Source organism: Galeopterus variegatus, unplaced genomic scaffold, assembly GCF_000696425.1.
Source record: "Galeopterus variegatus unplaced genomic scaffold, G_variegatus-3.0.2 Scaffold122, whole genome shotgun sequence".
NCBI lineage: Eukaryota > Metazoa > Chordata > Mammalia > Dermoptera > Cynocephalidae > Galeopterus > Galeopterus variegatus.
The window spans coordinates 192,786-205,136 of record NW_007726233.1 but is presented as its reverse complement, the minus strand read 5'-3'; the positions used below and the strand labels follow the sequence as shown (position 1 = coordinate 205,136).

General features: G+C 38.1%; 1 protein-coding gene across 1 annotated transcript in view; it reads right to left on the bottom strand.

Annotated features, from left to right (window-relative positions):
- The window catches only part of LOC103603554 (chromosome unknown open reading frame, human C1orf168), a 100,804-nt gene that overhangs the window by 40,174 nt on the left and 48,279 nt on the right, over positions 1-12,351 (bottom strand). The window contains exon 6 of the mRNA XM_008588111.1: positions 8,272-8,372. Within this exon, the coding sequence (XP_008586333.1) occupies positions 8,272-8,372 (101 nt within the window). The remainder of the gene's footprint in view (positions 1-8,271; positions 8,373-12,351) is intronic.

Genomic DNA, 12,351 nt, shown 5'->3' with positions numbered 1-12,351 from the left:
GTCCTCCTTCCCTCTCTCCCTGTTAGGCATTATTTAGATTCCTCACCTTGATGGGCAAAGGAAGGGAAAATAATCCATTTTAAGTTAACTTTTGTATAAGGTGTGAGTTAAAGTTTATTTTAACCTATTGATATTCAGTTGTTCCAACACCCTTTGTTAAAAGGCTATCTTTCCTCTATTGAATGCTTTTGTATCTTCATTTAAAAAATCAGTTGGCCATATTTGTATAGGTCTATTTCTGGATTCTCAATTCTGCTCCATTGTTCTCTCTCTCTTTGCCAGTATCACAGTTTTGATTACTGTAGCTGTAAGTCTTGAAATTAGATAGATTGATACCTCCTACTTTTTCTTTTTCAAAATTGTGTTTAGCTATTCTAGTTTCCTTGCCTTTCCATATGCATTTTAGAAAAGTCTTGTCTATATCTACAAATAAATAAATCTTCCTGGGATTTTTACAGGAGTTGTACTAAACCTGTATATCACTTAGGGAGAATTGACATTTTTACTGTCAATTTTATTGTATTGAGTCTTCCAATCCACAAACACAGTATGTCTCTCTACTTATTTAGATTTTCTTAGGTTAACTTAATCAGTATTTTATAGTTTTCAGAATTTAAGTCTCGTACATGCTTTGTTAGACTTAAGTCTAAGTATTTCTCTTTTTTGAGTGACTGTAAATAGTATTGTATGTTTCTGTTTTAGTGTCCAGGTGTACATTGCTAGTATATAAAAATACAAATAATTTTTTTGTATGTTTATTTTGTATCCTGCAACCCCAATGAACTCATTTAGGAGGGTTTTCTCTGTGTGTGTGTGTGTGTGTGTGTGTGTTAATTCTTTAGGAACTTTTACTTAGACAATCATGTCACTGAAAACAAATACAGTTTTATTTCTTCCTTTTGATTCGTATGCCTTTTATTTCCTTTGTTTGCCTTACTGCACTGGCTAGAATTCCAGCACTATGTTGAACAGGCATGATAAGAGTCAGTGCTGATGAAGACTGCAGTTATTCTCAGCAAGCCAACACTGTGGATGTCTCTAATGGTGTCAAGGGTTGTTGGGGTCTTCAGTGGTGATGGCTGCTAAGGTTCTCCTGATCTTCCCCTCCCATTGGGAAAGTTGTGGTGAGGGGGGGTCCCTCTTGGCACTGGGTCTGGCCTGTAGACTTCTTCACAGTGGCAGCTGCATGGAGCAGCCACAAAGCTGAGGCTTGAAGCACAAGTACGCATGGAGAGATTTTGGCCCTGGGGTCTGCGGCAGTAATGGCACTGGTTCCAAGTAACAGTATGTGAGGTACAGATGCTTGTGAAGTCGTCAGGGAGCCAAGAACAGGAGCACAGATGTGCGCAGAGTTACAGCGGCTCCAGATCAGGGGAAGATGGGGAAAAAAGCATGACTGAAGAAGTACTTGATGACACAGTGACTGAACACTTCCCAAATTTGGCAAAAGACATAAAATGACAGATTCAAGAAGCCAAGCAAACCCAAAACAGGATAAACACAATCCATATGAAGAAACATAATGAAACTTCTGAAAAATAAAGACAAAGAAAAAATCTTGAAAGCAGTGAGAGAAAAATGACACATTACTTATAGGGGAAAACTCTTCAGATGACAATGGATTTCTTATCAGAAACCATGAAAGCCAGAAGTAAGTGGCACATTTTTCAAGTGTTAAAACTATTAACTCAGAATCCTATTGCCAGTGAAAATATCCTTCAAGAATGAAGGGGAAACAAGACAGACACTCTCAGATGAAAAAAAACTAAGAAAATTTGTTCTAACCAACCTATCTTGAACAATGTCTAAAGGAAGTTTTCTAAGCAGAAAAGAAATGATAAACTTGGAACACAAGTATGGAAGAAAGAACAATGAAAAGAGTAAAATATGAGTAAATGCAACACATTCTTCTTCTCTCAAGTTTCTTAAATTGTGTTTGATGGTAGAAGCAAAAATTTATAACACTGTCTAACATCATACTAAATATATGTAAAGGAAATATTTAAGACAATTATATTATAAGGGGAAGTTAAAGGGAAATAAATGGAAATAAGGTTTCTACGTTTCACTTGAACTGATAAAATGTGCATACCAGTAAACTGTGATAAGTTATGTATATATAATTCCTAGAGTGACCACTAAAAAAGCTATACAATGCGATGTAATAAAAAACGACTATAGATAAATTGAAAAGAATCTGAAAAATATTCAAGTAACCCATGGAAAGGCAGAAAGTATATTAAAAAACAAACAAACAAACAAAAAAACCAAGGAAAAAGAGCAAACAAAAAATAAATGGCTGACAAACCTTTACATATCAATAATTACATTAATTATATTAAATGTAAATTGCCTAAACACACCAATTAAAAGACAGAGATTAGTGGAGTAGATGAATATGACCCAACTATATGTTACCTAAAAGAAACTCACTTCAAGTATAATGGTATAGGTAGATTGAAAGTAAAAAAAATAGAAAATAATGTATCAGGGAACACTAATCAAAAGAAAGCAGGTGTGGCTGGCCAGTTAGCTCAGCTGGTTAGAGCCTGGTGCTGATAACACCAAGGTCAATGGTTCGGATCCCTGTACTGGCCCGCCACCAAAAAAAAAAAAAAAAAGAAAGCAGGTGTGGCTGGCCAGTTAGCTCAGCTGGTTAGAGCCTGGTGCTGATAACACCAAGGTCAATGGTTCGGATCCCTGTACTGGCCCGCCACCAAAAAAAAAAAAAAAAAGAAAGCAGGTGTGGCTGGCCAGTTAGCTCAGCTGGTTAGAGCCTGGTGCTGATAACACCAAGGTCAATGGTTCGGATCCCTGTACTGGCCCGCCACCAAAAAAAAAAAAAAAAAAGAAAGCAGGTGTGGCTATATTAATATCAGGTAAAGTAGACTTCAGAGCAAAGAAAATTGCCAGAGACAGAGAGGGACATAATGTAATGATAAAATAGTTAATCAACCAAGAAGACATAACAATCCTAAATGTTTGTGTACCAAACTCTAGAGCTGTAAAATATGTGAAGCAAGAACTAAAAGAAAAAATAGGCAAATAGACTTATAGTTTAAAACTTTAACACTCCTCTCTTGACAATTGATAAAACTAGACAGAAAATTAGCAAGGATACAGAAGAATTCAACACCACCATCAACCAACAGGTTCTAACCAACATCTATAGACAACTCCCAAGAGCAGAATACACATTCTTTTCAAGTATTCATAAACTTATACCAAGATGGACCATATTCTGGGCCATAAAATAAACCTCAAAAAATGTAGAACAATTAAAATCATACAGAATTTGTGTTCTGATCACAGTGTAATCAAAGTAGAAATCAATAACCAAAAGACAAAATGAAACTCTCCAAACACTTGGAAACAAAATAACGCCTTTCTAAATAATCTGCGAGTCAAAAGTTAGTCTCAAAGGAAATCAAAACATATGTTAAATGGAATGAAAATGAAAATACAAGATATCAAAAATTGTGGGAACAGTTTAAGCAATGCTGAAGGGAAAATTTATAGCACTAAATGCTTACATTAGAAAAGAGGAAAAGGTGACATCATCAAGATGGTGGACTAGGAGATAACAGCTTCCTTTATCTCCACAAAATAACAAATACAGACAGCTATTCACAAACCAAAATAGCCCAGAGAGGGTTCAAGGGCCCATTAAAGAATCTGCAGCAACACAGTGGAGAAAATCAACAGAGAATATCCACACAGAAACAATCTCTGGTGAGACTGACATACCTGAGATACCAGGAGACAGCTAGGAACAAAGTAGAAAGGCAGAGGCTATCTGGTTCCAGTGGCCTGCTCTGCAGAGGATACTGACATACTTTGCTGCTGAGGTAACCAACAGCTATTCCTACCGAGGAACCCCAGAGAGGGAGAAATAGGTGCACACCACTCCTCCCCCACCAAGAATCAGTGCTGTTGAGCCACTTTGGGAAAGAAGTTGCCACCTCTCCCAATGCTGCATGTGCCCTGGCCCTCAAGCCCTGGCAACCCTGCCAGGGCCCAGATCTGGCCTCTGTGCCTCCACTGTGCCCATCCATGTCTCAGACACAGGAGCCATCACCATCATGAGCTGATTCACACTTTGGAGCCAGGAGCCAAGGTCTCTCTGAGTGTGTCCATGCTCCAGGCACCAGCTCAACTACCACAAAGTTATTATTTTCAATTTCAGTGATTCTTTCTTCTATTCCCTCCATTGTACTGCTGAACACATCCATTGAGATTTTTACTTTCCTTAGTTTTCAATTAGAAAATTTCCATTCAGTTTTTCTTTACATCTTCTATTTCTTTGCAGAGAAACATTCTATTATTTTGGTAAGACTATTTTTTTGCCATCTTTTTGAAGCATGTTCATAATTTCTCATTGAAATATTTTTATAGTAGCTGCTTTATATAGTCTTGGTCAGAAAATTTTAATATTTTAGTCATCCCAATTTTGGCATCTATTGATTGTCTTTTTCCATTCAGGTTGATACTTTCCTGTTTCTTGGTATGCTGAGTGATTTTCAAATGAAACCTGGACATTTTGGGTAACATGTTATGAGACCCTGGATATTATTTAAACCTACTATTTTAGCTGTTTTTGTTTGTTTGTTTGTTTGTTTTGACACCACACTGGCAGCAAAAGAGGAGGGGGACTGTTTTGTTCTGCCAGATGGGGGGGGGGGAAGTCTAGGTTTCCCACTTGGTCTCCTTGAAACTTATCTTACTCAGCTGCTATAACAAAATACTATAAACTGGATGGCTTAAAAATGACAGAAATTTACTTCTCACAGTTCTGGAGGCTGGGAAGTCTAAGATCAAGGTACTGGCAGATTTGGTGTCTGGTGAGGGCTGTTTACTAGTTCACAGATGGCAATTGTCTTGCTGTGTTCTCACACAGTGGAGAGAAGCAAGCTCTCTCAGAACTCCTATAATGACATTAACTACATTCATGAAGAGTTTACCCTCATGACCTTATCTAATTCTAATTACCTCCCAAAGACCCTACCTTCAAATATCATCATATTAGAGCACAAGGTTTCAACATATATATTCTGGGGAGTCACAAACATTCATTCTGTAAAGATACTGAACTGAGGGAAAGACCCCTCCTCACTGCTGGGCAGGAGCAGGAGTTCCAGCTCTCCACTAGGCCTCTGTGATAAAGCCTGGCTGGGAAGGGTAGGGGTAGCTTGTTTTACTCCCCATGTGGTCTCTGCTGCTACCATAGGGAGAGACTGGCTTTCTTCCTGCTGGGTGGTTGTGAAAGTCCTCTCACTAGGTCTGCTCTGATACATCCCAACAGGGAGGGAAGGGCTGCCTTGTTACTGCAGGGAAGGAGGTGGAAGTCCACGTTCCCCACGTGGTTTTCACAGACACTGTAGTTGAGATATCATATCCACCTGATGGGGATGAAAACTCCAGCCCTCTCCTTGGCTTTTGCTGACACCACCTGGGTTGGGGAGTCGTACATCATTACAGCCTGATGAAGGACTTGTCCAGACTCCTTACTGGGCACTGCTGTTGTTGGTGGGGCCACTGCTTTTTTCTCTGATGTTTGGCTGGAGTAGACCAGTTATTGTCTAGAGATTTTCTGTCTTTCTAGGCTGCCCTTTTCCTGGTCCCTTGGATGGAAAGAGAAGGCTTTTGTTGGAGCTGTTTCTGCCTGTACCCATTGGTTTTTCCACATTGGCAGCTTTTTCACCTCCAGATGTGGGATATATGCGGCAAAACAAAAACCAGGGAACTCACCACCTTGTCCTTTCTTGGGTTCCGCTGGTCTACCTTCTTCTACCTTTCAGAGTCTTCTAGTCTTCTTATGTTTGTTATATATATATAATGTCCAGAGTTTTTAGTTGTACTTAGCAGGAGGAATAGGGTAAAGTACATCTGCTCCATCTTCCCAGAAGCAGAATTTCACTTGAATATAAATGTATTATTTTATCAAACACTCAGAATAAGTCCACCAAAGAGATTATACCCATTTTTGAGATGAAGAAACTGAGATTCAAATGTCATTCAACCAATGAGCAGTATAGAGAGGATGGAAGATACTGGGAGAAGAATCAGAGTACAAGTGGGAGTACAATACCTCACTTCCTTTCTCCTTCCTGCAGGTAGCTGCATCTTGGCTCTTTAGAGAGAGGGAGGGAGAGCGGTGGGGACCTACAACAGAACCTTCTTGATCCCAGGCTGTGGTTCTCCAGCCTCTTCTGCTCCATCAGGTGTATTCCTAACTCCTGCAAGGATGCCTGTACCCCGTCTCTGGCAGGAGAAGCCATAGCCACCCTTGCCCTTCTCCCGCTCTGCTCCCTTTCTACTGTCCTATGCTCGGTCACCTCTCCATTGGGTAAGTGGCTTATTTTCTGAGCCTTTTCTTGTTTCATACATAATCCCTTGCCTCCTCGACAGCACTGTCCATGAAATACACAAGAAATCCTTCCATGAAACACTAAAGAGAGGCCTGGGTTAGTGGATCCTTCTTTGAGTACCTCAAGAAATACACCTGGCAGGCCCGTCTTTAAAATGTGTGGCCTGGAGAGAACAAGTGCAGGCTTTGGGTCCAGCTTCCCATTTCAATCCTCAGCTTCTCTCTGCACCATGAGGGGCCTTGCATATGTCCAAACCCCATCCATGCCATTCCCCAGGAACAGCTCTCCCTGCAGCCCAGTCTGTTTGAGGAAGAAAGACTTAGGGAGGAGATCCAAGCAGGATCTTGGAAAGTCATTTAAAGGGGGTGGATTCTAGGGATCACACATGGTCCAGAGAGAGAAGGTGCAGGCTCTGATAGGAGCATCCCCTTGGCCTTGTGAACTCTTAGCCTTGTACAAAAGCACACAGTTGGAATTTGGCTCAAATGGGGCCCACGGCCTTTCTGTTCAAAGTGTGGCCTGTAGACTGGTGGCACTGGCATCACCAGGAAACTTTTTGTAAGTACAGAATCTTAGACCCCACACCAGAGCTACCGAACCAGAATCTACACTTTAACAAGACACTCAGGTGATCTGTGTGAACCTTAGAATTTGAGAAGCCCTGCTCTCAAGCTGGGGCCCAGAGACCCTGAGTATAGGGCAGCATTGCCTTCCGGGGGTGTTGGGGGCAGGAGTGGCTCCTCTTATGGCTAGTAGTTTATAAGCCATATGGGAGAATCTAGACCTCACCCAGTCTAGGGGACAGGGAGTTTTCTAGTAGTTCTCCAACCCCTTATTTCCTGGGGAAGTGGACGGAAATTTCAATGGGTCCTGATTCTTACTCCATGAACTTCTTAAGTATGTATTCCCAGGAAAATGACTTCCTTTCCCAGAATCTTGGACCTCTTGTCTGAACAATAAAGAGGTTGGACCACACGATCTCTTTGATCCTCCTTCCAGGAAAGCCAAACTTCCTTGAATGAGAAGCAGCATAAGATTATGAAAAGTATGTGGATTTTTGAGGCAAGCTGAACCTGTTTCACATTATAGCTCTACTACATATTACTTGTATGACCTTGTGCAACTCAGTCTCTCTGATCCTCAATTTCCTGTCTCAATCGGTGGGGTGATAAAACCACTCTATCAGCATAGATGGACAAAGAGGACCTAACACAGGACTGTAGCCCATAACACAGGCTCAACAAATACTAGTGTTTATTCCAGCACTAGTATTTATGCCTTTTGTAGAAAACTGGCTGATTCTATAGCCAGAACAAAGACTTCAGAACTTGAAGAAATGAGTCCCTGTTTCTTCATCTTTTTACCTTTTTTCACAAAAAGGTCTGAACATTGTTGGCAATACCAGAGGCAGAAGGACTTAGTTTTGAACCAGTGGTCAGATCCATCAAATAAATCCCCTGCTCCCATTCAGACTGAACACAGGGGACTAATTCTCATGTTCTGTTATCTCCCTCTCTATACACTGAATAACCAGGGGACTTCCAGAAAGACACCACACGAAGAGAGACAAAGTTTCTATAGGAGAAGGAATAAAAATGAATCACCCTATCTTGATTTTCCCTCCCTTGTATCTACAAAAGGCAAAGCAGCTAAGTCAATTGGTGAAGGAGAGAGAAGAGATAGAGAGAAGGTCCCAACAGGAGTCATGAGTCACTGATGCCCGACTGGATTTGTTTATACTTTTAAGAGACCAGCCATGGGGAAAAAAAGAAAAAAGAAATAAGATGGTAGAGCAGAATGGCCATGAATTTTTAAACTTACAGTTAGCTAGAGGGAAAATACCCTTTTTGACACATTTTCATCCCACATGGAAGTACAATATTAATTGGCTTAGCAGACTTACAATCAGCAATTTCTTTTGTAGTGCACAGGTTAATGGAGTTGCCAGAGTGTCTCAGATATGAAATCGTTGCCTCGTAATTATGTGGTTCTTCAAATTCAGCACTGAGAAGCATGGAGAGAAAAGGTTACTTAAAACATTTGTTTAAACATATAATAAAGCTTTTTGTGTTTTTTCCTCATTAAAGAAATATAAATATGACTGGCCAATATGGTGGCCTAAGCAGATATGAAAGGTGCATCACCCCTAAACACAGGAATTCTAGATGAAATATGATAATGTGAAGAATTGTTCAAAGTTTACAGAGCTCACATAGAAATTAATAAAGTAAAACCCCCAGGTGCCATAGAGAGGAAACTCACAATTAAAGATGCAAGTGAGAACCGCAGTAAAGAGACTCAAAGGGAAATTAAGACCAGATAAAGAGTGATCTTAATGGCTGGGCAACTGGATTTAATGTCTGAGTCAAAAGGTAAATCTGAGCCCCCAGGGCCTCATATGAATAGGAAGCTGGAACAGCATAAACTCCAGAGTCATAAAATGCTGTCCCATTTGTAAAACAAATTCTAAAAAAAATCTGTCCATTCTCCCAGGGAATGTGCAAGGAAGCTTGCTATGGCCATAGAAGCTGAAAGAGTAACTCATGAGAAATCAGAAACTCAAAAACCCAGGCAATGGGCCGGCCCGGTGGCGCACTGCTACAGTGCACCACTTGGGAAGTGTGGCGGCGCTCCCGCTGAGGGTTCGGATCCCACATACAGACCGGCCGCTCACTGGCTGAGCGAGGTGCGGGTCCTAACTTCATAGTAAACAGGAAAATGGAAATCAAGACAATGAGAATTTAGTTCACACCCATCAGATTATCAAGTATCCAGTTTGAAAATAATACCTCATTTGGCAAGAAGATAAAGAAACAGAAAATCCATATGCTGCTTTAAGAGTATGAATTGGCACAACCATTTTGGAGGATAATTTTTCAATATCTAGTAAGATCTGTGTATTTCAGAGACACAAGCCAAAACTCGTACTTGAAACCCAAAACTCCCTTGCAAAGGTGAATCTGAAATTATTCTGTAAAGATGCTTCCACGACACGTGGCATCTATTGTTTCCAAATAAAACAATTACCATTCCAAAAATATATATATATATGATAGTAAAAAAACTGAAAACCACACAAGGAGATGAGCCATCATAAGATAGTCAGAAGATATAACTAATGGGGGAAATAATAGAATAACAAGAAAGTGAATTTAAAATAAGTATGTTTTCAGTGTTGAGAGAAATAAAGTGAGGAATAATAGCCATTAGGTAAAAATAAGAGACGGAAAAAAAGAACTGGTAGATTTGGGGACAGAAAAAAGGAGTTAGAGGAATCACAAATACAGTTGTTGAAATAAAAATTTTAATGTAGAGACTGAAAGGTAGACTAGACGCAGCAGAAGAGGGAATTGGTGAATTAGTTAAATCTGATGAAATCACGTGGAATATAGCATAGAGAGATTCAAGAGAAGTTAAGAGATAGGGAAAATAGAATAAGATCCAACATACGTATACTAGGAATTTTGAAAGGAAAGAAGAGAGAGAATGATGAAAAGGAGTCAATATTCAAACAAGAGACTTTTCTAAAATTTAAGAAGACTTCTAAAATTGAAAAGGGTCATAAGTTCTTCTATTGAAGCACCCTTAATAATGAGAAATAACAATAAATCCACATGTACACACTTTGTAATAAATTAGCATAAGTCAAAGAAAGGAAAAAGACATAAAACCTACATGAGTGAAAAGACAGAGTTTCTACTAAGGAACAAAAATCAGACTATGGACTTCTCATTAGCAACCTGGATGGTGGAGATGGTGGATAATATCTTAAAATACTAGGAATTGAAAAAAGCTAACATAAAATTCTATTTCACCTAAATTACCTTTGAAGAGTGAGAGAGAAACAAAGACATTTTCAGAATGAAAGTGCATGCACTTACTACTCACAGATCCTTACTAAAATACATCAAAATGACATATTTCAGCCAAAAGAAATTTTTAGTTGTTTGGGAAATCTAAAATACAACTGGAAAAAATAGTGCATGAATGAATTAGCTGCCAAATAATTTTGTTTGTTTTTCAGAAATGTTATTCTGAACCTTATATATTCTCTGATCAGTGCTAAACATATGGAGCTTCAGCCTATACAACTATAGAAAATTAACCATCAAAAGAATATTTATAAAAGCATTAGTTTTATTTTGCTATTTTACAAAATAAGAAAATAAGGTGTACAGAAATTGATTGTACTATTTTTTTTTTTAAGAATCCTAATACAAACATTTTTAATTCTTATTTTGGTACTCATTCCATTCCATAAAATTATTATTATTATTAGTTTATTTTGATAAGAATTTTTCAACTATTTCCTGATGGTTTCTAGAAGTGTCAGATCCCTGATTTTAAGCAAAATAAAGGGGAAAAAAATGGACTATGAAAAAAAGAGAGATTTTAACCCAAACTCACTGAATAAAATACTGGAACAATGAATTAAGCAACATTAGAAATAACTCAAGAACAACTAAAATTCATTCCAAGACTTCAAGGATGGCTTCAATGATAGAAAATCTACCATTGCAATTAATCACACTGTTTTGATAAAAGAGGAAAAAAAAAACCATTATTTTAATAGATGCATAAAAACATTTCATGGAGATAAACTTTCTTAATTAGATTAACTTCCAACAAATATCATACTTAACTGTGAAGTGTAACAGAGTTAATATCTAAACTCTATTGGGAACTTCAGCAATAGGAAAAAGACAAATAACCCCACAGAAAATTGGACAAAAGTATATGACAGACATCTCAGAAGAGTTAAATTGAATAGCTCATAAAAGCAAATTCCTAACTTCATAGTAAACAGGAAAATGGAAATCAAGACAATGAGAATTTAGTTCACACCCATCAGATTATCAAGTATCCAGTTTGAAAATAATACCTCATTTGGCAAGAAGATAAAGAAACAGAAAATCCATATGCTGCTTTAAGAGTATGAATTGGCACAACCATTTTGGAGGATAATTTTTCAATATCTAGTAACACTTAAGTTGTTTATTTACTACCACTTAGCAATTCTACTTCTAAGTAAATAGCTTTGAGAAACCTGCTTGTATTCATTCACCTAGAAACATAAGATGATTACTGCAGCACTGTCTACAATGGCGAAAATTCAAAACAACCTGCATGTCCCTCATTAAGGGTCAGCTTTGATCAGAAATGAATAAATATCTGACTTCAGATGATTATAAATAATTTCAACCAAATGTTTTTTTGAAAAAGGCATCTTTAGGATCAATTGTCTTTACGGAGAGAGAGTCTCAGGATTAATGTTAAAAGGGACAAAGGACATTGTAGCTGTATTTAAACCTGCTTCTTTGCTACCTGAAAATGTCTTTTATCTTTTCCCTCAGTCCATTAAAGCTAGATCTGAGATCCACCTTGATTTTATACAGTGTGGATCAATATAAAGAACTTGGATCACAGAGAAGAAGTAACTCTATGATTTAAATATAGCTATGTTTCAATTTCTTTATTCCTTATTTCCACACTTATGAAAAATGTCTGTCTCCAGCAGTACAGATGCTATCAGGAGGCAGCGTAGAATAACAGGCAGACCTGGAGCATGGGGCCGGACAGATATAAATCTGAATCCTAGCTCTCTTCCACTTTCTAGTTATAAAGTACTAGATAAATACCTTAACTCTCCATGTCCTACTTTACAAAATAGTGACAATTAAATTTACTTTAAATGGATATTGTGGATATTGGAGGACAGAAATGATTGTATTTTTAAAAGATAAATTTTGAGGTTTGCATTTTGTAAAGTTCTTTTATTACTGGCATAGGATCTGGTTTCTACCTTTTCATACTGTCTTATAGAAAACCTCTAGCAATTGAAATACTACATCATAAAACTTTAATGTTTCTTAATGATATCTTCAATATTATCTAGGTTCGAGAAGCAACAGCTCCTTAAATGCAAGGCAAGTGTTAAAGATGATTTACAAAACCAGAAATTTTGTAATTTTGTTTAGACCCT